Source organism: Oncorhynchus keta, chromosome 15 (assembly GCF_023373465.1).
Source record: "Oncorhynchus keta strain PuntledgeMale-10-30-2019 chromosome 15, Oket_V2, whole genome shotgun sequence".
Classification (NCBI taxonomy): domain Eukaryota; kingdom Metazoa; phylum Chordata; class Actinopteri; order Salmoniformes; family Salmonidae; genus Oncorhynchus; species Oncorhynchus keta.
In genome coordinates, this window is record NC_068435.1 from 42,505,734 (window position 1) to 42,531,632 (window position 25,899).

The following is a 25,899-nucleotide window of genomic DNA, read 5'->3' on the forward strand; positions in this document are numbered from 1 at the left end:
AGGCCCGTCAGGAAGTCCAGGATCCAGTTGCAGAGGGAGGTGTTCAGTCACAGGGTCCTGAGCTTAGTGATGAGCTTCAAGAGCACTACGGTGTTCCACACTGTCAATAAACAGCACTATCACATAGGTGTCCCTCTTGTCCAGGTGGGGGATGACAGTGTGGAGTACGGTGGAAAAATTACAAGATGATGTTATAATACTGTTTCTGCATCAACTAAGGTTTGAAGAGTACTCTCTCATCTGTGCCTGTGGAATTGAGTTGGGCCTCTGGGGCTTCGGCGCTGGCAATTGATTTATGATTGGGTTGGTGATAGAACCTACAGCCTGCATTCCATAGACTGAGTTGGTGTGTGTGACCCGAGACAGAGATAGCCTGTTGGAGTAGAACAAACCCCTCTTTGTTTCTAATCGGCCTTGCATCTGGGAAACTAAGCTGGGTGGGTGGTAAAACAACACCGGGTGCAGTTAACCACAAAATGAACCCAAGGTGGCTTATATGATGCCCTGATCTGCACGGGAGGTGTGGGACCAGCCATGACTAAGCCGTTTCTATGTTTACCATATGTTTTTTCATTAGCAGGGAGCTCTCGGTCCAACACTCAAGAGTGTGGGGTCGACCAGATTAATTACTGCAAGAAATGACAAAGTCTCTCTCACTTGTTTAGAGTATTCCACAACAATATTTGGTCGACAAGGAGAGAATGATAAGATAATCTTAATTTAGCTGATTGTTCCAGGGGGAATCCAGGTTAACTGTGCAACAGGAGTTGCATTAGATGCAACCGGGAAAGCCATACTCCACTAGACGGAGCAGACTGGATCCCCCGCCTGTCTGGGAGCGTCAGTGGAATGGATACGACATTTCAAACAGAGACAGAGAAACCTGACTGACGTTTCTTGGAAACAATTATTAATTGTATGAAAAAAAAAAAAATTGGGTTCTGAGTGAACTGCCATCTGACGTTTAACATCCAAAGCTGTATGTACCGGATGTATAACTAGAACCTGAGGGTGGATGACATCCAAAGCTGTGTGTACCGGATGTATAACTAGAACCTGAGGGTGGATGACATCCAAAGCTGTGTGTACCGGATGTATAACTAGAACCTGAGGGTGGATGACATCCAAAGCTGTGTGTACCGGATGTATAACTAGAACCTGAGGGTGGATGACATCCAAAGCTGTGTGTACCGGATGTATAACTAGAACCTGAGGGTGGATGACATCCAAAGCTGTGTGTACCGGATGTATAACTAGAACCTGAGGGTGGATGACATCCAAAGCTGTATGTACCGGATGTATAACTAGAACCTGAAGGGTGGATGACATCCAAAGCTAGTGTGATGACACAAAGCGGATGTATAACTAGAACCTGAGGGTGGATGACATCCAAAGCTGTGTGTACCGGATGTATAACTAGAACCTGAGGGTGGATGACATCCAAAGCTGTGTGTACCGGATAACTAGAACCTGAGGGTGGATGACATCCAAAGCTGTGTGTACCGGATGTATAACTAGAACCTGAGGGTGGATGACATCCAAAGCTGTGTGTACCGGATGTATAACTAGAACCTGAGGGTGGATGACATCCAAAGCTGTGTGTACCGGATGTATAACTAGAACCTGAGGGTGGATGACATCCAAAGCTGTGTGTACCGGATGTATAACTAGAACCTGAGGGTGGATGACATCCAAAGCTGTGTGTACCGGATGTATAACTAGACCTTGTGAGGACTAGTTAAGGCCTAAAAGAGAAAGTCATCTGTGTGCTAGAGACCTGTATGGACTCAAAAGCACTACAGAGATATTAGAGAATGCATTACAATGATATTCTATAAGATAATAAGGTGCACCTGTATTTGTTTTGAACCAAACCCCATTTTAGAAATAAGAGATACGGAGTCCTGAAGGCACTGCCATTTTAAGGTTATGATATCCTGATAGTATTGTCATGATAAATAGGAAGTCGTGATCATACTGTGCTGAAGTAAGAAATTATTTGGAGTCCTACATGGTATGGCCGTGATGCATTGCAGTAACATGGGTTAGTATTGTAAGATGCAAATGTATGAGTTGCTTATCCCAGGAAGTTACCCTGAGATAGAAACTAGAAAATATTCCTGCAGGTTATAAAAATATTGTAAAAAAAACAACTAATTGATTAAGTGTGTTTTGGAAACAGTACTGCGTAAATTGTGAAATGAAAGTTGTGTGAGTGTGGAAATAAGTGTGAATCTGAAGTTTGGATAATAAGATGTGTATAATAAGCTGATTTAAATTTGGATAATTAGTTTCCATATATAATGTTATCTTGGGGTTCCATCCATCACTGCCATCATAGAATATCACAGGGTTTTATGGAGCGCGGGATGTTTATTTTATATGTATGGGAAGTAGTGGTAATTATATAGGTTTTTCTGGGAGGCTAGGGAGTCCTTGATGTCCCGGGAAACCAATGTTTTTGGGCTTCCGCCTGGAGTATGTTTGCAGAGCTGCTTGGTGGCGGCGGAGAGTCGTTGAAAACACACATGGACTGGTTGATGCGAATACCTAAGAATTTCTAATGTTATATATGGATTCTGTGAAGATATGAAAACATGATGAATTGTATGTGTGTATAATCGATTACTAGAGATTTGATAAAGTAATAATGGGAATAATTATGATATGCAACTTAAACAACCCATACGTAGACATACGTAACGGGGTGTACAAAGTTTTCTGAAAGGATCAGAGTGTTCTCTTTATGGATCGTTTGATAGAGATCAGGTTCAAGCATTATATGACTGTCTACAGGATCTGGGAGGTAAAGGTTGGCGTATGTCCACTTTTGGTCCAAATATCGTGAATTGACTTGCCCAATGACATTATAAAGTTTATGGGATTTTCTCAGTCCGGTTAATACATTTAAAGAGAACTGCCCATAAGGCCTGATTTGTCGAATAAAACCTTTTTCAATGCAGTTGGAGCGAATTAAGACGGAATGTAATGACGTAAAAAATTGATTTTACATCAAATGAATAACCATTGTGGAGCAAATGTGATGTAATAAAGGAATTTCATTATGTCACAAGTGAAAATATAATCTGCTTTTATTGACCTCACCAAATCAAGGGAAACTCGATGACCGCTAAATCCCCTTTGCGCATGTTCAAATCAAAATCAAATCAAATGTATTTATATAGCCCTTCGTACATCAGCTGATATCTCAAAGTGCTGTACAGAAACCCAGCCTAAAACCCCAAACAGCAAGCAATGCAGGTGTAGAAGCACGGTGGCTAGGAAAAACTCCCTAGAAAGGCCAAAACCTAGGAAGAAACCTAGAGAGGAACCAGGCTATGTGGGGTGGCCAATCCTCTTCTGGCTGTGCCGGGTGGAGATTATAACAGAACATGGCCAAGATGTTCAAATGTTCATAAATGACCAGCATGGTCGAATAATAATAAGGCAGAACAGTTGAAACTGGAGCAGCAGCACAGTCAGGTGGACTGGCATGTTAAATCTTTGCAAAGAAAGACTTTTCTGGTAATTATGTCATTATTACGTGCCAGACGTTAAGACCGCAAACCATTATAATTGGGTTATTTGCAGGATTTACTTGTCATTTCAATAGCATTGTGTCTATGGTACTGACAAAAATCTGGGTTTCTGATTGTAATTCAACTATTGCCATGGTTTGCTTAGCTAGAAACAGCAGCCAGTGTTTATTTTAAGATGTAAACTGAACGATTTAGCAGCTTGTTTAGTTCAAATTGAAAGGTTAATTTATTCAACATGAATACCGAGGCGATTTCGAGGTAATACGTTTTTGTATTTGGTATTTTATTAGGATCCCCATTAGCTGTTGCAAAAGCAGCAGCTACTCTTCCTGGGGTCCCCACAAAACATGAAACATAATACAGAACATAATTAGACAAGAACAGCTCAAGGACAGAACTACATACATTTTTAAAAAGGCACATGTAGCCTACAGATCAATGCATACACACAAACTATCTAGGTCAAATAGGGGAGAGGTGTTGTGCAGTGAGGTGTGGCTTTATCTGTTTTTTGAAACCAGGTTTGCTGTTCATTTGAGCAATATGAGATGGAAGGAAGTTCCATGCAATAAGGGCTCTATATAATACTGTATGTTTTCTTGAATTTGTTCTGGATTTGGGGACTATGAAAAGACCCCTGGTGGCATGTCTGGTGGGATAAGTGTGTGTGTCAGAGCTGTGTGTCAGTTGACTATGAAAACAATTTGGGATTTTAAACACTTTTAATGTTTCTTTTAAAAATAAGAAGTGAGGCAGTCAGTCTCTTAGCCAAGAGAGAATGGCATGCATAATATTTACATCAGATCTCTGATTACAATTAAGAGCAAAACGTGCCGCTCCGTTCTGGGCCAGCTGCAGCTTAACTAGGTATTTATTTTTTATTTAGCCTTTATTTAACCAGGTAGGCCAGTTGAGAACAAGTTCTCATTTATAACTGCGACCTGGCCAAGATAAAGCAAAGCAGTGTGACAAAAACAACAAGACAGAGTTACACATGGGATAAACAAACGTACAGTCAAAAACGCAATTGAAAAATCTGTTTACATTTACATTTACATTTAAGTCATTTAGCAGACGCTCTTATCCAGAGCGCAAATGAAGTAAGGAGGTAAGGCAATAAATAGACCATATTGACGAGGTAATTACAATTTAGCAATTAACACTGGAGTGATATATGTGCAGATGACAAATATGTAGCGAGGGCCAGCCAACGAGAGCATACAGGTCGCAGTGGTGGGTAGTATGTGGGGCTTTGTTGACAAAACGGATGGCACTGTGATAGACTACATCCAATTTGCTGAGTAGAGTGTTGGAGTGTTGTAAATGACATCGCTGAAGTCAAGGATCTGTAGGATAGTCAGTTTTACGAGGGTATGTTTGGCAGCATGAGTGAAGGAGGCTTTGTTACGAAATAGGAAGCTGATTCTAGATTCAATTTTGGATTGGAGATGCTTAATATGATTCTGGAAGGAGATTTTACAGTCTAGCCAGACACAGGTATTTGTAGTTGTCCACATATTCTAAGTCAGAACCGTCCAGAGTAGTGATGCTATTCAGGCGGGTGGGTGCGGGCAGCGATCGGTTGAAGAGCATGCATTTAGTTTTACTAGCATTTAAGAGCAGTTGGAGGCCACAGAAGGAGTGTTGTATGGCATTGAAGCTCGTTTGGAGGTTTGTTAACAGTGTCCAAAGAAGAGCCAGATGTATACAGAATGGAGTCGTCTGCGTAGAGGTGGATCAAAGAATCACCCGCAGCAAGAGAGACATCATTGATATATACAGAGTAAAGAGTCGGCCCGAGAATTTAACCCTGTGGCACCCCTATAGAGACTGCCAGAGGTCCGGACAACAGGCCCTCCGATTCGACACACTGAACTCTATCTGAGAAGTAGCTAGCCAGGCGAGGAAGTTACTAGAGAAACCAAGGCTGTTGAGTCTGCCGATAAGAATACGGTGATTGACAGAGTCGAGAGCCTTGGCAAGGTTGATGAAGACGGCTGCACAGTACTGTCTTTTATCGATTTTTAAATGTTTAATTTTACCTTTATTTAACCAGGCAAGTCAGTTAAGAACATATTCTTATTTTCAATGACGGCCTAGGAACAGTGGGTTAACTGGCTGTTCAGGGGCAGAATGACAGATTTGTACCTTGTCAGCTCGGGGGTTTGAACTCGCAACCTTCCGGTTACTAGTCCAACGCTCTAACCACTAGGCTACGCTGCCGCCCCATCGATGGCGGTTATGATATCGTTTAGGACCTTGAGCATGGCTGAGGTGCACGTGTGACCAGCTCTGAAACCGGATCTCATAGAGGAGAAGGTAAGGTGGGATTCGATATGGTCAGTGATCTGTTTGTTCACTTGGCTTTCGAAGACTTTAGAAAGGCAGGGCAGGATGGATATAGGTCTGTAACAGTTTGGGTTTAGAGTGTCTCCCCCTTTGAAGAGGGGGATGACCGCAGGCGCTTTCCAATCTTTAGGAATCTCTGACAATACAAAGAGAGATTGAACAGACTAGTAATAGGGGTTGCGACAATGGCGGCGGATAATTTTAGGAAGAGAGGGTCCAGATAGTCTAGCCAAGCTGATTTGTAGGGATCCAGATTTTGCAGCTGATGAAGACATTGATAAGGAGTATTGATGTCAACTTGGTGAGGGTTGACAGTATGTGAATGGTAATGTGTTGTTAGTGTTTTTTTTTGGATGACACTCTAATTATGCCATGTTTTAATAAATTGAAGAAGCTGAGGTTTCAACAGAAATGATGAGTAGAGGGATTGAGCCTTGAGATTGAAAAATAGATTAGCTGCGGTTGAAAGCAAGCGGGCTGTAAGGGACGCAGTGGGACATTTGGAGGAGAGGTATGAGACCGAGGTAAAGTTGGTTTTATATTCACACAACACAGACATTCAACAGACATTCATCAGTTACAAGGCACAACAGCCATTTATTTATACGTTTCTAATTTAACAGCAAAGAGTCCCTTTCCAATCGTTTTCTATTTTGGCTTTGTTGAAGTCCTTCTTTGTCATCCCAAGACAAGCTGAATGGTACCATCTCCCGAGGAAATAAATTCAACTGTTCAACACTTACAGTCAAATGTTTAATACCCTGGGTATTCCCAGAACACATTCTGGAAAGTAGATCCAGTGGTCAGTGGTCACTTTATTAGGTACACCCCCCCACACACACTTTTATTATTGCATTGTGATACAAAAAGTGGCATTGGTGTGCTTTAGGACCATGCAGCCTCAGAGCGGTTGAGTTGAGTTAATAAGTTAATAAGTAACAAACCCCTTTGTTATGGCAAGCCTAAGCTTAAGAAGCCACATAATAAGTTGCATGCACTCACTCAGTGTGCAATACTAGTGTTTAACAGGATTTTTGAATGACTACCTCATCTCTGCACCCCACACAATTATCTGTAAGGTCCCTTAATCGAGCAGTGAATTTCATACAGACTCAACCATAAAGATCAGGGAGGTTTCCCAATGCCTTGCAAAGAAGGGCACCTATTGGTAGATGGTGTATTCATACTCCCAGTCACTACAACGATACAGGTGTCCAGAAAGGAAGGAAACCACTCAGGGATTTCACCATGAGGTAAATTGTGACTTTAAAACAGTTACAGAGTTTAATTGATGTGATAGGAGAAAACTGAGGCTGGATCAACAACATTGTATTTACTCCACAATACTAACCCAATTGACAGAGTGAAAAGAAGTAAGCCTGTACAGAATACAAATATTCCAAAACATGCATCCTGTTCGCAATAAGACACTAAAGTAAAACTGCAAAAAATGTGGCAAATTAAATCACTTTATGTCCTGAATACAAAGCATTATGTTTGGGGCAAATCAAACACAACACATCACTGAGTACCACTCTTTATAGTTTCAAGCATGGTGGTGGCTGCATCATGTTATGGGTATGCTTGTCATCGGCAAGGATTAGAGAGTTTTTTAAATAATAAAAATAAAAGGAATAGAGCTAAGCAAAGGCAAAATTCTAGAGGAAAACCTGGTTCAAACATGGAAAAACCAGCGAGGTGTATACTGAACAAAAATATAAACACAACATGCAAAAATGTATACGATTTTACTGAGTTACAGTTCATACTGTATAAGGAAATCAGTCAATTTAAATGAATGAATTAGGCCCTAATCTATGGATTTCAAATGACTGGGCAGGGGTGCAGCCATTGGTGGTCCTGGGAGGGCCACTTGGCAGCCAGTCCTACCCACTGGGGAGGGAAAGCCAATCAAAATGAGTTTTTCCCACAAAAGGGCTTCATTATAGACAGAAATACTCTTCCGACAGAAAGACAACATTTGAGAGAAATAAGCTTTTTGTGCTTAAGGAACATTTCTGGGATTGTTTATTTCAGCTCATGAAACATGGGACCAACACTTTACATGTTGCATTTATATTTTTCTTCAATATATATTATCCATGTCCTGGTTCACCCACGACTCCAATAAACATGGAAAATGACAGTTCTTCAGGCACTGTTGATTGGATAGTCTCGAGCGGAGCATGTCCAGTTTGTTCCCTAGTGATTGAATGTTCGCCAATAGAACGGAGGGTAGAGACGGTTTATTTGATTGTCAGGATGACGGCTTGTTTGCCTCTCTTGCACGGTCACTTCCTCTTTCTGCTGATTCAGCAGAATAGACCCTGTAAGTTAGTGTTTGTAGAGTCGCTTCTCTGCATCATATTTACTCACCATCAAGACAGAAGCACTATCATATATCGCCAAATCAAGCGAAATGCTTGTAAAAACAGAGTCTCTGTGTGTGTGTGTGTGTTTATGTCAGTCCCCTATATAAAAATACTTCAACTTCACTTTCATTGTATTTGGGGAGAGTCAATACTAAGCAAGACTGTCATGGATTCCACTGGGAGAAAAATAGTCCTATGGACAGTTTCTCTGGATTATGGGTTTCTCTGAGCTGTTAAATTCTACCGCCTCTCCCTGTTAAGAGATTGCACTGAGCATCAACCTTTTACTCAAACTCAAGGGACAGTGAATCTGTTTTGTCGGGACATTGAGTCTGTTTTGTGATCAACGTTTATTGCACTGATGTCAACCACAATCCGTCAGCTAGAGACAATCCCAATGTCTTTACAAGACGTCTGTAGTTTTCAGGACACCCCTATGTCTCACAGGTGGAACACTCCTGCCTCACTCTCTAGACCTATGGGAGATACCACTCCTCTCCTGGACATGGCTGATGGAAAGGAGCCTTGGTTGGGGTGGATTTAAATCTGAGAGAGGTGGAGGGGTCCCTCTGCATTCTTTCATACCAACCCCTCAGAGCTCTGTTCCTTTCCGCTGTGACAACAGACACTCGTCCCTTTCCTCCCTGTCCACCTCTCCATCACCGCCCACCCGCCGCCCATTCCCTTTGTCTCACGGAACCACTACCCTGGCCTTTGTGTTCCAAGGAAGTGTTATAGCAGTGGCAGACACACGTGCCAGCTGCTCAGGGCTTGTCTCCTGTCCCTCTGTCCAGAAGATTCTGCCCATCCACTCCCATTTACTGGTCACCACTTCAGGCAGTGAGAATCCTGGCTAGAGAGATCCGCCCTTTACCAGCTACGCCACGGCTGCCGCTTGTCAATCACTAGCTTTGCCAAGCTCCTCTCTCATATATTGGAACCGTTTAAGGGGACTGATGTGTGTGTGGCAGCCATTATATCTGGCTCGGATGTAGAGGAGGTTAGGGTGTAGAAATTCAGGGAACAAAAAGTTGATAGGATAGGATCAGGCAGAGACAGCATCTCTCCAGCAAAAGTACCCCTTGAAGAGACAGGAATGTCTGCAAGTGATTCTTGTAGTCAGGATGACTTGACTGGCAGGGCCAGTGACAGAACAAGACATGCAGTAACTGACGGGAACCTGACAATATCCCTTGCCAGTGATCGTTGTGTCCCAAAGCTCTTCTATGTGTGCAGTGACGGCACCCGTCTGTAGGGAAAGTTTTTCTCAGTGGGCTCAGGTTCGCCCTATGCCTATGCAGTACTGGATGGAGGGGTTCGGTGGAGCCTGAGTGAGGAGGAGGCAATCTCATTGGCCAGAGAAATTGTGTACAGGGCCACACACAGGGATGCATATTCAGGGAACTGTGTGGACCTCTTTCACATCACTGCCCAAGGATATAGCCACAGAGACAGGGAGGACTTGAGAGAGGAGTACCACAGAGAGAAGGGAGAGGGTGCTGAAGATGGTGAAAGAATGAATGAAAGGAGGGAGGGAAAAGGGACATTTGAATAGGGAAAGATGCATGGGGAAAGGGAGAGATTAGGGCTGGGGAGAGCGTTGCCTGACAGACTGTGATACCTTTTGGTTGTTGTTTGGTACATTTCCTCTCACAAGCTCTTACAAGCCCGAATGTTGAATCAAAGGCCCTTTCAACTTACTCTACCAGTTGTCTGTGCGGTGGGTAGGAATTTGAGAAAAGATATCCACAGGAAAGTATTATTAAATCGACTTACCAAACACTGGTAGTTACCGTTGAGATTTCGAGCACCTGGCACATGCACAAAACAATGTAAACACCTACATTACTTCAGTTAGTATGCATGCATTGCTTGCATGTACGTCCATCTTAGATGCCTTAGATGATGAGCAAAGAAATTGTGATAGCCACACACAGAGACCCGTGTTTTCAAGTCAGTTTAATAATACTTTTCTGTAGATATTTAGTCTCACATTTCTACTCACTAAAGGACAAAGTCAGTGTAGAGTAAGTTCAACTGAAATTTTATTCAACATTCGTGACAGACAAGGGATGTCAAATACAAAATGAACCTGACTACGTTGTCCAAGGGTCAGCATTGGAAAGTCAGGGCTAGGGAGAGGGTAGGAGTAGATTAGGGAAAAGAATTTGTGACAAAAGAGGATCAAAAAGATGGATGAAGAAGACTGGCCACTTTATGGGAGAGAGAACGTAAGACGCCTGTATGTATGTCTGAGCACTGTGAATCGTAATGTAATGCGTTTAAAAAAACAAACATTATGTTATGTAATATTATGCATAAGCGTACCATGCATGCAAACATTCATTTGTAACAATTCAGTACAGGGTGAGGGTAGGCAGGGGTGTCATGCACCCATTAATTTAGAGGGGGCACAAATTACGTGAGCATAGGGGGTGTTGGAGAATGTACCATTTTTCTAACAAGTGAAACAGATTTTTCATGCAATTTAGAACCATAATCATTATGCTTAATTCTTTGTAAAAACATTTTTTTTCTGCGTCGGTTATCTAAGCATTCAATTGTCATTTTAATGAATAATGCACAAGACGTGCCAGACGTGTCCCCCTGCTTAAGCCAGTACATGTCCAGGCCCGTCTGAAGTTTGCTAGAGAGCATTTGGATGATCCAGAAGAAGATTGGGAGAATGTCATATGGTCAGATGAAACCAAAATAGAACTTCTTGGTAAAAACTCAACTCGTCGTGTTTGGAGGACAAAGAATGCTGAGTTGCATCCAAAGAACACCATACCTACTGTGAAGCATGGGGGTGGAAACATCATGCTTTGGGTCTGTTTTTCTGCAAAGGGACCAGGACGACTGATCCGTGTAAAGGAAAGAATGAATGGAGCCATGTATCGTGAGATTTTGAGTGAAAACCTCCTTCCATCAGCAAGGGCATTGAAGATGAAACGTGGCTGGGTCTTTCAGCATGACAATGATCCCAAACACACCACCCGGGCAACGAAGGAGTGGCTTCGTAAGAAGCATTTCAAGATCCTGGAGTGGCCTAGCCAGTCTCCAGATCTCAACCCCATAGATGATCTTTGGAGGGAGTTGAAAGGCCGTGTTGCCCAGCAACAGCCCCAAAACATCACTGCTCTAGAGCAGATCTGCATGGAGGAATGGGCCAAAATACCAGCAACAGTGTGTGAAAACCTTGTGAAGACTTACAGAAAACGTTTGACCTCTGTCATTGCCAACAAAGGGTATATAACAAAGTACTGAGAAACTTTTGTTATTGACCAAATACTTATTTTCCACCATAATTTGCAAATAAATTCATTAAAAATCCTACAATGTGATTTTCTGGATTTCTTTTTCAAATTTTGTCTGTCATAGTTGAAGTGTACCTATGATGAAAATTACAGACCTCTCTCATCTTTTTAAGTGGAAGAACATGCACAATGAAACGAAAAAATGAAACGGACTCGTACTGTCTGTTAAATGCTCTACATTGGGTGTCACTCTAGTATGGAACCGTGTAATGCAGGGATTGGTGCACGACCTGAACTGGGATACCATTTGGGAATATGTATTTGTTATCTCTAAGAAGCCAGCACACCAGTTTATACATTATAAGCTTATACATAGAAGTTATGCAACCCCATTTAGACGTTTTAAGATGAAGCTGATTCCTACTCCAGTACGTGATAGATGCCGTACGAATAGTGTTGGAACACTAATGCACTAATGTTTTGGGAATGTCCTGTGGTGTCCCAGTTCTGGTCACGTTTCAGATTTCCTTAGAAAAAATGGGGAACAAAGATCCACCATTTATGTTTGTTGAATGATGACTCTGAATTTTTATTGCAACTGGTTCAGAAAATAATAATTTAAGCGGGGTTGACAGCAGCAAAAAAGGTTATCCTTAGTGCTTGGATTACCCCTCCAATCTTCTTCGACTCAAACATGATTACCATATTTTCAAGATATTGTTCGTATAGAGCGGTCAGTGGCCGTGATAAACAAAGCTCGGGCAAATCCAGTTGAGGCATTGGATGTATCATGCTAAACTCTATCAGATATCAACAACTCTTGACCAGGCAATGGACCTACATGGTAGGGGAGTGGGGGGGGGGATGTTCTTTTCTGAGAATAATATAGAATATTTTTTATTGTAAACTCTACTTCTTTTCTGTAAATGTCACATTGTGCACTCAAATAATTGACTCCTGGTAGTATGTGTCACATGTGCTCCCTCTCCAGGTCACCAGGCTGCTCATTATGGCGCACACCTGTCACCATCGTTACGCGAAACTGCGTGTCATCACTCACCTGGACTGCATCACCTCCTTGATTACCTGCCCTATATATAGCACTCCCTTTGTTTCCTTTGCCAGGTGTCATTGTTTCAGTTTCATGTCTGTGTGCTGTTGGGGTTCTTGTTTTGTTATTATATTAAAACACTCCCTGAACTTGCTCCCCAAACTCTCAGCGCACATCGTTACAGTATGTAAATAGTTGTATTTTATGTTAGTGTTGTCGGCTAGTATTTGTAACGTGATCCTGCCTTGTGTGTTGTATATTGTGAAATCAAAAAAAGTTGATAAAAATATATAGGTCTGTGTAATTGGACTGACTTGTTTAGTATTTACACCAGGGTAGTCCATCCGCCTTCCTGTATATCTACCAACTGGTAGGTCTGCTAATTTCAAGTGTAAACCGTCAAGAACATAGATATCCAGGCAAAGAAAACGATTTAGTAAATCATTCTAAAACCTTTCCAAAAGTACAATAAAGACTATAACATATTGTTTCTCAAGTTTTTGCCCGCACAAACTTCCCTTATTTATGTTTGGTTGTAGGCCCCCACCTCTTTCAACAACTATTCTGAGTACTCTAGGTTTTCACACGTCTGAAAACAGGGAAAGCTCCGGTTCTTCCCAGCTCAAAGATGTGCTTACTGCACCCTGTGTTGCTTGGCGACTTGCTCTCAAAGTTGTAGCAGCTCAGGCGTTGGTGGTGGCACTTCAGGGAGTCTTGGGTCATCTGTTCTAAGGATCACTCTCTTAAGTAGCTCCAAATAAGAGTCTTCTCAAAACTGCTCTCTGAAGTTCTGGGATGTCCGTGTAGTCCTTTGCAGTTTTCTATGCGTAGACGTAGACACTTTTGAGTCTCCTTTAGCTCAAAGAGAGAAGAATATTTGGTGAGTATTTTGTCTATAGAATTAACTATCACACCTGATTAAAGTAAGTACATTCTAAACTGAAGAACATTTATTAGTTGATGATTGGAGTCATGTGTTGGCTAGGGCTTGAAAACAATCAAAACAATCCTACATATTTACAACTAAATAGCAACATTTCACTTTATATCTAGCAATATACACTATCAGTCAAAGTTTTCGAACAACTACTCATTCAAGGGTTCTTCTTCATTTTTACTATTTTCTACATTGTAGAATAATAGTGAAGACATCAAAACTATGAAATAACACATATGGAATCATGTAGTAACCAAAATATATTTTACATTTGAGATTCTTCTAAGTTGCCACCATTTGCCTTGATGACAGCTTTACAAACTCTTGGCATTCTCTCAACCAGCTTTATTAGGTAGTCACCAGGAATGCATTTCAATTAACAGAATTTCTTTCCTTAATGCGTTTGAGCCAACCAGCTGTTTTGTGACAAGGTAGGGGTGGTATACAGAAGATAGCCCTATTTGGTAAAAGACCATGTCCATATTACAGTCCATCCTTACTTTAAGGCATGAATGTCAGCCAATCCAGTTAATTTCAAAAACTTAACGTTTTTTTAAAGTGCAGTCGCAAAAACCATCAAGCGCTATGATGAAACTGGCTCTCATGAGGACCGCCACAGGAATGAAAGACCCTAACAGGCGCATCTCAACATCAACTGTTCAGAGGAGACTGTGTGAATCAGGCCTTCATGGTCGAATTGCTGTAAAGAAACCACTACTAAAGGACACCAATAAGAAGAAGAGACTTGCTTGGGCCAAGAAACAGAAGCAATGGAAATTAGACTGGTGGAAATGTGTCCTTTGGTCTGGAGTCCAAACTGGAGATTTTTGGTTCCAACCGCTGTGTCTTTGTGAGACATGATGTGGGTGAACAGATTATCTCTGCATGTGTATTTCCCAACGTAAAGCATGGAGGAGGAGGTGTGATGGTGTGGGGGTGCTTTGCTGGTGACACTGTCTGTGATTTATTTAGAATTCAAGCCACACTTAACCAGCATGGCTACAAAAGCATTCTGCAGCGATACCCCATCCCATCTGGTTTGTTTTTCAACAGGACAATGACCCAAAACACACATCCAGGCTGTGCAAGGACTATTTGACCAAGAAGGAGAGTGATGGAGTGCTGCAGCAGATGACCTGGCCTCCACAATCACCCGACTTCAAACAGACCACGCATGACAACACCTGCACAGGATCGGTACATCCGAACATCACACCTGCGGGACAGATACAGGATGGCAACAACAACTGCCCAAATTACACCAGGAACACACAATCTCTCCATCAGTGCTCAGACTGTCCGCAGTAGGCTGAGAGAGGCTGGACTGAGGGCTTGTAGGCAGGTCCTCACCAGACATCACCGGCAACAACGTCGCCTATGAGCACAAACCCACCGTCGCTTGTCCAGACAGGACAGGCAAAAAGTGCTCTTCACTGACGAGTCATGGTTTTGTCTCACCAGGGGTGATGGTCGGATTCGCGTTCATCGTCGAAGGAATGAGCGTTACACCGAGGGCTGTACTCTGGAGTGGGATTGATTTGGAGGTGGAGGGTCTGTCATGGTCTGGGGTGGTGTGTCACAGCGTCACGGGACTGAGCTTGTTGTCATTACAGGCATTCTCAACGCTGTGTGTTACCGGGAAGATATCCTCCTCCCTCATGTGGAACCCTTCCTGCAGGCTCATCCTGACATGACCCTCCAGCCATACTGCTCGTTCTGTGGGTGATTTCCTGCAAGACAGGAATGTCAGTGTTCTGGCCAGTGAAGAGCCCGGGTCTCAATCCCATTGAGCACGTCTGGGACCTGTTGGATCGGAGGGTGAGGGCTAGGGCCATTCCCCCCAGAAATGTCCGGGAAATTGCAGGTGCCTTGGTGGAAGAGTGAGGAAACATCTCACAGCAAGAACTGGCAAATCTGGCACAGTCCATGAGGAGGAGATGCACTGCAGTACTTAATGCAGCTTGCGGCCACATCAGATACTGACTGTTACTTTTGATTTTGACCCCCCCTTTGTTCAGGGACACATTATTCAATTTCTGCTAGTCACATGTCTGTGGAACTTGTTCAGTTTATGTCTCAGTTGTTGAATCTGGTTATGTTAATAGAAATATTTACACATGCTAAGTTTGCTGAAAATAAACGCAGAGTGCGTTTCTTTTTTTCCTGAGTTCATATGATTCAATGTGTTATTTCATAGTTTATGTCTTCACTATTATTCTACAATGTAGAAAAGTAAAAATAAAGTAAAAACCCTTGAATGAGTCGGTGTCGGTTATCTAGCTTCTGTGCATTCGACCCCTTCACTTGTTCCACATTTAATGTTACAGGCTTATTCTAAAATTGATTACATTTAACAATGTTTTCTAATCAATCTGCACACAACACCCCATAATTACAAAGCAAAAACAGGTTTTTATAAATGTTTGCACATGTATTTAAAAAATAGACCTTATTTACATAAGTATTCAGACTCTTTGCTTTGTGACTTGGAATTGAGCTCAGGTGTATCCTGTCTCCATTGATCATCCTTGATGTTTCTACAACTTGATTAGAGTCCACCTGTGGTAAATTCAAATGATTGGACATGATTTGGAAAGGCACACACACCTGTCTATATAAGGTCCCCCACAGTTGACAGTGCATGTGATATTTCAGTTTTTTTATTTGCTGTGTCATTATGGTGCATCGTGTGTAGATTGATGAGGAAAAACAATTCAATCCGTTTTAGAATAAGCCTGTAACGTATCAAAATGTGGAAAAAGCGAATGTGTCTGAATCGTTTCTGAATGCACTGTATATCTTAACTTTTCAGCAGAAGAAAATGCTAATTCTGTGTCGGTTATGAATCCCTTCAACTCCCTTCGTTCTCTCCACTGTTTGAGCGCAAATCCAAGGTTTACTCTCGTCTTGGCCCGGGTTCTATCGCTTTCCCCTTTTGCCTGTCTGCTCTCCAAATTTCTGGGTTTATTTAGCTTAGATTGAGGAGTAGTTGCTGCTAGGTCAGGTCGTTTGCCCCTCGCCTCTGCCATGTCTGTCAGCTAAGTATCTCCGCTAGCTATTAGCGAGTTAGTTGAGCCCATGCCCAACAATTGGCTGTCACACCGCCTCCTCACCAATGAAAAACACGTCCCTTGTTGTGTGCGCCACAAAATCTGAGGGGCAAATCTATTATTACTGTTGCATCACATTGGATGACCACTAGCAACTTATTGGAGCTTTTGAACATAAATACCAAATGCTTTAAGGTTTAGGAATTTAAATGCACCTTTCAACATTAATTTCCAATGGTGGATGAGTCCAAAAACGTTCTGCGATTGATTGATTTTGATGATATACCAGAAATCAACAGATCGGGTTTGCCCTGCCTAGTTAGCTAGTGTAAAGCAGCGGCAGCAATTTTTCAACTAACCTTTACATGGCGATAATTTTACTTCCTCTCAACTTGGAAGTTATCAGCGGATTCTAATCTCCCATCGTTAGTTGCGGGTGGAATGTAAGAATTTAAAACAATTATTCCGTTATTAAATAAAAACTTTTGTTGCTCCATGATGTTATCCAACAATGTGTATGCCGCCATATTGTCCATTTCAGATATGTTCTCATTGCTCGAGACCGGTGAGTGTCATTCAAAGCGATGACGTCTGAGTCGGGGTCATGATGTGCATCACTTTGGAGTGGACACCCACCTGTCTTGAGCAAGGAGAGAAGAAACAGACAATATGGCAGCGTGCGCATTGTTGGATTACCTCATGGAGCAAAAATGTCTGCACAGGCTTTACACTCAACTGTAATGGGTATGGAGTATTCACATATCACAATACTATTCTGTAGCTTCATGGTCCTGTCCAGGGCTCATGTTAGTAAGTATACATTACATGCTGGCCTGCACTTTGTTCATGAGAATTTGTATCCTTCAAAAAGTGGATAAAACTGACGCTAGTAAGGCCACCAATCTCAAGTCAAGTGCAGCTGGCCCTCCCTAACTAACCTAAAATCCCATTTGTCATCATTCCACAGTTCCAACACGGAGTCATCGTGGCAGTGGACTCTCGGGCCACAGCTGGCGCCTACATCGCCTCCCAGACTGTGAAGAAGGTGATAGAGTTCAACCCCTACCTGCTGGGCACCATGGTTGGAGGTGCAGCTGACTGCAGCTTCTGGGAGCGCTTGCTGTCGTGTCTACGAGCTCCGCAACAAGGAGTGCATCTCTGTGGGAGCCACCTCCAAGCTTCTGGCTAACATGGTATACCAGTACAAAGGCATGGGCCTCAGCATGGGCACCATGGTGTGTGGCTGGGACAAGAGAGGGCCAGGTTAATAGTTTCATACACCCGAGCACACATTAGTAACCCCAATAGACTTAAACCCCATTCATGCATGTATATGTTTAAACCACCATCAGCTGATCTATGTACGCACTGTTTTTCACATACTCAGACCAAGGGTAGCAATATGAGCATGATTTAGTAGCTGCTCAGAGCGTAGGATATCTTTATTGTATCATATTTCCTAATAGGAGTAGTTAGCAGTGACTGAGCAAACCTCCCATGTCTCTGCTAAACACCGGATTAAGTACAGTTTTGTCAGCTGCCACTAGATGGCACTGCTGCCCCACTCTTGTTTACCTGTTGTGGATTTGACTTGTGCTATTGGATACTGTGCAGTAAGAGGCAGTACATCACTGGAGATGTGCTTAAAGAGGGCTGCACAGTGACACCATAATGGGAAATCAATAGGGCTGGGACTGTGGGCCAGGGAGTGCCGGCGCGGTGATGGACGTAGGGTCTCGGCCCTTACAATTGGGTCGCATGCATAATGTTGTTCTGCTTGATCGATGAGCTTTGTTCATAGAGCGGGGGAGTATGTGTGGACAATAACTGGCCTCCAGACAGCCTGGGACCTAAGTGACGCGTGTTAAATCCTGCAGTCAATCAGGAGAATAATGATCTCGGTATTAGTTCAATAGGAACGGCGGCAGCTACAATGCCAGTGATTGAATGGTGAGGTAAATGTCATGTAAATTAAATTAATCTCGATTAAGAGAAGGCTCATTAGCGGCTACAATGATGTCAAGCACAGTTATTCTGGTGATTGGGTGTCTTAAGCGGCACGTGAAATAAATCGAATAAAGTACAGTTAAGAGCTTGACAAATATGTGAAGCCATGATACTCATTTGGTGAAATGCTTAGTGCCTGGTTGCTAGGCAGTGAGTGCACGCACTCTACTCGTAACTAGAGAACGACCAAATATGTTTGTTTTTTAAAGGGCCGACGCAGGACACTGATCTGTGGGTGTCAAGGAGGCCGGTGGCTTGTTATTGTTATGACACATATCCTCTTTACATTTGAACGTTTTGATGATACATTTTCCCTGAGACCACCATGTATGGATGAACAAATACATTATACAACCATACAATGGATTGGACATGGTTTTTAACTACATCATGGTAATAACTTATTTTAATGGTAAAACTGGGTAAATCAAGATGGTATAGGCCTACTCACAATACAGTTGAAATCATATTCTATAGGACTGTGTGCATGTCTTGAGTTATTGAGCTAATTTTGGTTGATTTCAGTGGTCTATGGGGCTACAGATGACATGACCTTTTTCCCTTTCATTTGTGATCATGTTAGGCCTTTGTCTGGCTATCTATACAAATCTCTCTGGCCAACTGACATTTCTTTTCCACGACGAGTCTGGATGTCTTACATGCGAACACATTCAGTCCGTTCTGATTGGTCCCAGAAACCGCTGGGTTGGGCCAGAGCCACCCTACATGATGACGTTATCAACTTCTTATTTTGAAGTTGCACTAATGACTTCCAGGATGGCAGTTTCAGACTGAGTGTATGTAGCTAGACCAGCGGAATTAAATCCAGGGTGAGTCGTCAGGGAAGTTAGCCTTACTGATCAACATTTTCATAGAAGTAGCCTATGGTCTTCTAGAGAAAAGACACTACTCACAAGTCATGTAGCCAGGCAGTTCAGCTCAGCAAGGGAAAGACAAGTGATTTAGCTAACAAGTACCAGTGAATTAACAACATTTATGTTCACATTCAGCTTTGAAATGGGAATATCTTGACTATTAGCTATCACAAATAAAGTTTGAGAGTAGTGAAGTGACATTACAGTGCCTTCGGAAAGTATTCACACCCCTTGACTTATTCCACATTTTGTTGTTCAAAATGAAAACATGTTTTTAGTATTCACACGCCTTGGTATGACACTCCAAATTGAGTTCAAGTCCATCCATTGAGATGTCACAACAACTTTATTGAAGTTGACAGTGCATGTCAGAGCAGAAACTATACCATGAAGTACATTGAACTGTCCGTAGATATCCGAGAGAGAATTGCGCTGAGGCATATATCTGGGGGAAGGGTATAAAACTATATATAGATGGATAGATAGATAGTTTCCAAGAGCACAGAGGTGTCTCCATTATTGGGAAATTGAAAAAATATGGAACTACCCAGACTGCCTACAGCTGGCCGTCCAACCAAAATGAGCAACCGGGCAAGAAGGACCTTGGTCAGGGAGGTGACCAAGAACCCAATGACCACTCTGACAGAACGACAGAGTTCCTTGGCTGAGATGGAAGAACCTACCAGAGGGACAGCAGGCACCACCAATCTGGGCTTTATGGGAGAGTGGCTGAGATGGAAGAACCTACCAGAGGGACAGCAGGCACCACCAATCTGGGCTTTATGGGAGAGTGGCTGGATGGAAGACACTCCCGAGAAAAAGGCACATGACAACACGATTGGAGTTTGCAAAAAGGCACGTGAAAGACTGAGAGCATAAGGCAAAAATATTCTGTGGTCTCATGACACAAAAATGTAACTATCCGGTCTGAATGCAAAGTGCCATGTCCGGAGAAAAATGGGTACAGCTCATCACCCGTCTAACGCCATGCCAACCGTGAAGCATGGTGTTGGCAGCATCATGCTACGGGGATGCTTTTCAGCGGCAGGGACCGGGAGACTGGTAAGGATCGAGGGAACAATGAATGGAGCCAAATACAGGCAAATCCTTGATGAGAAGCTGCTTGAGAGTGCAAATGACCTTAGACTGGAGTGAAGATTTACGTTCCAACAGAACAATGACTCCAAGCAAACTGTCAAAACAATGCTGGAATGGCTTCAGAACAATAATGTGAAAGTCCTTGAGTGGCCCAGCCAAAGCCCAGACTTGAATCCCAAGGAAAATCTGTGGAATGACTTAAAGATTTCTGTTCATCTCGCCTCCCCATCGAACTTAACAAAGATTGAGAAAATCTGCAAAGAATAGGGGGAGAAAATCCTAAAATCCAGATGTACAAAGTATTGAATACATATCTAAATGAGATTTATCTTTTTTTATTTTCAATAAACTTTTATAATATCAGGTATTAGAGGGGTTTCCGGGCCCATGACCCGATTTTGATATTTGAACATTCTCACTAACCCAACCCACCTGAGAGAAAAAAAAATCAAGTAATTAACAGCCAAGATTTGTTCATTTCAAAACATTCTAACAGTATTTCTGATTTGTATTCTCAACTCACCATCATATACTTTCAATGTGGGGATATGGCAGTCAATTGCAAATTAGTCTGACATCATTTCTTATCTCACCACCACTAATGAGACGGGTGTGCTAGACGCATAGTCGGGTTGGGCGCTTTTCAAAGTCAGGGGGTATAGTCGACAGTGCACATCTCCCCTGTCACATCCAACCTGGATCGATATTTGTTTTTAATGCAGAGCACTGAATCAGGACCGTGAGTTTTAATGCTCTGAGGGAGACTGCACAGCATTCCCTTTGAGTCAGGAACCAAAATTCCTCCATAGTGACCGTGAATGAGTTGTCTGCAGCATTTGGTCACATGACAGCTTGATAAACTGTGGATTTCACTTACCGGCATCTCAACTGAGCCAGGATCCCATTCAAATTGATTTCGCTGATTCACTCGTATGTATAATATTTACCTTAAAAGTCAACAGTCTGATTTTTACATCCATTGCGAATGACAACAGTTACTCTCTCAATTCAACAAACATATTTCCAATACTCCCCCTCGATAACCACCAAGCCTGAAATAGAACATTGTCATGCTCTGATCCCATTTCTCCACATAGTTTTGCGAACAGATGTGCGTGATGTAGTTTACAATCAATGTTACTTCCTGCATATCTCCCGAGTTCTGCGCTCAGCTCTTTTGCCGCCAGTTGCTCTCGGTGTATCCATTATAGCTCAGTGGGTGTATCATACAATGCGTCCATATGGCAGAGGCCAGTCCATACACATTCATAACTAGAGTGCAGAGGCCTGTCTGCCGTCCCGTGATAGATGGAGCTCCATCTGTGCAAAAGCCACCGTTCGATCCCATGGAATCTGTTTTTCGTCAATATAGCCTCGCAGCACACTGAACAACCCCTGTGCCGTTTCATGCTCAGGAATCGTGAGATGGAACAATACGTTCTTGTGAATAGCGTCCCCGAACATGTAGCGAACAAAAGTCAACACATCTCGGCCCTCGCAGCTGACGTCCATGTAGAGAGCATACAGTGGGAAGTTTGAGTCGCTCAGTCAGTTTCCTGCTGATTGCTAGCTATAGCTTCAATTCTTAGTTTCGCAGTGTTAACTGACAAAGGTATTGTGGAGAGTTTCTGTGCCTCTGCCTTCCCACACACTGTTTTCACTATCAATTGCGGCTGGTAATATCAAAGTCTCTGCAACAGTGTTTGGTTTCATCTTCGTGGGCTTAGCCATTCACCGTGGGAATGATTCAAGTGCAACCGTCAAGGGCGGACTTCTCCTATGACCTAAGCACGCTCTCTGGTTGACTTTTGTCTTTTAGATTTGAATCATTTTCATTTTAGATTTTTTAATTAAGGTGTAACCACATTACAATGATTTTGAGAGGCAAAAAAGTACACTACATGACCAAAAGTATGTTGACACCTGCTCATCGAACATCTCATTCCAAAATCATGGGCATTAATATCGAGTTGGTCCCCCATTTGTTCAGCTATGGGCATTAGTGAGGTTGGGCGATTTAGGCCTGGCTCGCAGTCGGCATTCCAATTCATCCCAAAGGTGTTCAATGGGGTTGAGGCCAGGGCTCTGGGCATGTGGGGCATTGTCATGCTGAAACAGGAAAGGGCCTACCCCACTAAGTTGGAAGCACAGAATCGTCCAGAATATTATAGTATGCTGTAGCGTTAAGATCTCCCTTCAGTGGAACTAAGGGGCCTAGCACGAACAATGAAAAACAGCCCCAGACCATTAATCCTCCTCCTCCACCAGAAAACTTTACAGTTTGCACTATGGATTGGGGCAGGTAGCTTTCTCCTGGCATCCGCCAAACCCAGATTCCTCCGTCTTACTGCCAGATGGAGAAGCGTGATTCATCACTCCAGAGAATGCATTTCCACTGCTCCAGAGTCCAATGGCAGTGAGCTTTACACCACACCAGCCGACGCTTGGTATTGCGCATGGTGATCTGCTCGGCCATTGGAAACCCATTTCATGAAGCTCCAGACAGTTTTTGTGCTGACTTAGCTTTCCTGAGGCCGTTTTGGAACTCGGTACTGAGTGTTGCAGACAATTTTAACACACTATGTACTTCAGCACTTGGTGGTCCCGTTCTGTGAGCTTGTGTAACCTACCACTTCGTGGCTGAGCCGTTGTTGCACTTAGACGTTTCCACTTCACAATTACATCACTTACAGTTGGCATACCATGACGGTGCCATGTTGAAAATCATTGAGCTCTTCATTAAGGCCATTCTACAGCCAATGTTTGTCTATGGAGATTGCATGGCTGTGTACTCGATTATTATTTTGTATTTTTTTAAATATACTTTTTTTACACTTATCAGTAATGGATGTGGCTGACATGGCCATATACGTTTAGTGCTCTCTCTCTGTGTGTGTGTGTGTGTGTGTGTGTGTGTGTGTGTGTGTGTGTGTATGTATATATATATGTAATTATGTTGCAGCTGCAATATATATATATATTGTAATTGTATTTTCTAACTCCATTTTCATATCAAGTGGGGGTCGTGACCCCTAGTTTGGGAACTGCTGGGGTATTGTGTGAGATTTCTTTTTTTTGTAATCCATTTTGTATTCAGGCTGTTTAGGGATGACCCCCATTTCGTCAATTGTTTCGTCGATAAGCTGTTGGTCGACCAAGATTTCTTTAGTGGAGCAGTAGCCCATGCTGAGGGAACAAATCCATTGTGGAGGCCATGTGGAATGGCACAGTCTAAAACAGGCTACTAAAATTGTATATGGTTACACTGTAAGAACAATGAAGCAACACTAATACATTTAGTTTATAACAAATGACCTTTCTCCTCCGTTGGATAGCGGTCACTGTCCGCGGTTCTGAAACACTTCGGTGCGCTGTTGAATTGGCGCCTTTTCCTAGACCATGTTGCTATGTGCATAATAGCAATATTAATCCCCATGTTGGTGTTGAGAACAACGCAGGGGAGGCAGCAGCGGAGTTAGGAGACAAGAAAACAGTCCTTACCTTAATTGTCTAAGAAAAGTGTGGAGAGAGGAAACCAACTTAATTAGGTCTATAATCAACAGCCCAACTGTAAAATGTGCCTGATTTATAAAACATCCGCATACAGTGCTTTCGGACAGTATTCAGACCCCTTGACTTTTTCCACATTTTGTACAGCACCTGTTTGTCACACACAATATGCACGCAGCACTTGCTCCTGACATGACCCTATTTTTCTTGATCTCCAGTACTTTCCAGGAATAGTCAAATGTATCCGTCTTCCCCTTTAACTCCCGAGCAACCAGTTTAACATTCGCCTTTTTTTAGTTGATTTGTCACGTCCTCTGCAACCATTTTGCTGTCATTGTGTTACGGTGTTCTGAGTTTGTTATAACCAATTTATTGATGTGATTATAATAAATAGTCTATAGGTCGTGTGTGCGACGCATACATGTCACGCAAAGAGAGCAAGGGCTGAGTGAATAAGGAATTATTTTCGTAAACATATGAGGGGATTTCGGTAACCAAACTTTTCAGTCAGAAATGGCTGTAATTATGTTGCAGCTTCAGCAACACGGACCGCGCGAGATTAACACTGTTGATGTTCTGTGGTGGTGGCTGCTGCAGCAGGGAGGAGAGACAGTGGGTGCTAGTCACCCGCTGCCATTTTTTTTTTTATTTTTTTTACACAGTGCAGGAAGTCTGGGCCCTGCACAAATCAAATCAATTGTGGTCGGACCCGCTCTTGTCATTTGTGTCTTCATTATTTCATCAAACAGTGCACTTAAAGCATCAGACAAGCTCAGCGCATATAGATGATTTGATTTAAACACATAGGATGTCTAAGTATGGAAAAAAACACTTAACATTTCGACCAATCGATTGGTCGAAAGAACAGACGACTCTCGGTGGACCTAGATTTATTTTTGCTCCTGTGGCTGTTACACAACAAAATGTAAGAGCCCGCTTGCAGTTTGCCAAAAGGCACCTACCGAAAGGATTCTCAGACCATGAGAAACAAGATTCTCTTGTCTGATGAAGATTGAACTCTTTGGCTTGAATGCCAAGCTTCACGTTTGGAGGAAACCTGGCACCGCTCAGCACCTGGCCAATACCATCCCTATGGTGAAGCATGGTGGTGGCAGCATCATGCCTGGGTGATGTTTTTCAGTGGCAGGGACTGGGAGACTAGTCAGGATTGAGGGAAAGATGAACGGGGCAAAGTACAGAGTTCCTTGATGAAAACCTGATCCAGAGCGCTCAGGACCTCAGACTGGGGTGAATGTTTACCTTCCAACAGGACAACGACTCTAAGCACACTGCCAAGACAACACAGCAGTGGCTTTGGGAAAGTCTCTGAACATCCTTGAGTGGCCAAGCCAGAGCCTGGACTTGAACCCGATCAAACATCTCTGGAGAGACCTGAAAATAGCTGTGCAGCGACGCTCCCCATCCAACCTGACAGAGCTTGAGAAGGTCTGCAAAGGAGAATGGGAGCAACTCCCCAAATACAGGTGTGCCAAGCTTGTAGCGTCATACCCAATGAGACTCGAGGCTGTAATCGCTGCTAACAGTGCTTCAACAAAGTACTGACTAAAGGGCCTTTCCATCACAAGTCAAAAGTTTGGATTACTTACAGTACTTACAGTACCAGTCAAACGCTTGGATACACCTACTCATTCCAGGGTTTTTCTTAATTTTCACTATTTTCTATATTGTAGAATAATAGTGAAGACATCAAAACTATGAAATAACACATGTGGAATCATGTAGTAACCAAAAACAAATGTATTTCATATTTGAGATTCTTCAAAGTAGCCACAGTTTGCCTTGATGACAGCTTTGCACACGCTTGGCATTTTCTCAACCAGCTTCATGAGGTAG

General features: G+C 42.8%; 2 protein-coding genes and 1 long non-coding RNA gene across 3 annotated transcripts in view; 2 read left to right on the plus strand and 1 right to left on the minus strand.

Moving 5' to 3' along the window:
• The first annotated feature begins 8,710 nt into the window (after window positions 1-8,710).
• psmb11a (proteasome 20S subunit beta 11a) lies at window positions 8,711-9,903 on the plus strand. The gene is given in 4 exon segments (XM_035788996.2): window positions 8,711-9,101; window positions 9,103-9,127; window positions 9,129-9,268; window positions 9,368-9,903. Coding segments are annotated over 4 exon segments (942 nt in total). The 5' UTR covers window positions 8,711-8,772; the 3' UTR covers window positions 9,816-9,903.
• Window positions 9,904-10,288: 385 nt separating this feature from the next.
• LOC118395003 (uncharacterized) lies at window positions 10,289-17,099 on the minus strand. Its single transcript, XR_004827870.2, has 2 exons — window positions 16,915-17,099; window positions 10,289-13,420 (listed from the first exon to the last, which is right to left on the minus strand). It is a non-coding gene; the product is annotated as an uncharacterized LOC118395003 (long non-coding RNA).
• A 51-nt stretch (window positions 17,100-17,150) lies between these two features.
• Window positions 17,151-25,899, plus strand: part of psmb5 (proteasome 20S subunit beta 5) — a 35,042-nt gene continuing 26,293 nt past the window's right edge. Inside the window, 3 exon segments of the mRNA XM_035788752.2 lie at window positions 17,151-17,365; window positions 17,523-17,674; window positions 17,676-17,818. Of these exon segments, the coding sequence (XP_035644645.2) occupies window positions 17,360-17,365; window positions 17,523-17,674; window positions 17,676-17,818 (301 nt within the window). The 5' untranslated portion in view covers window positions 17,151-17,359.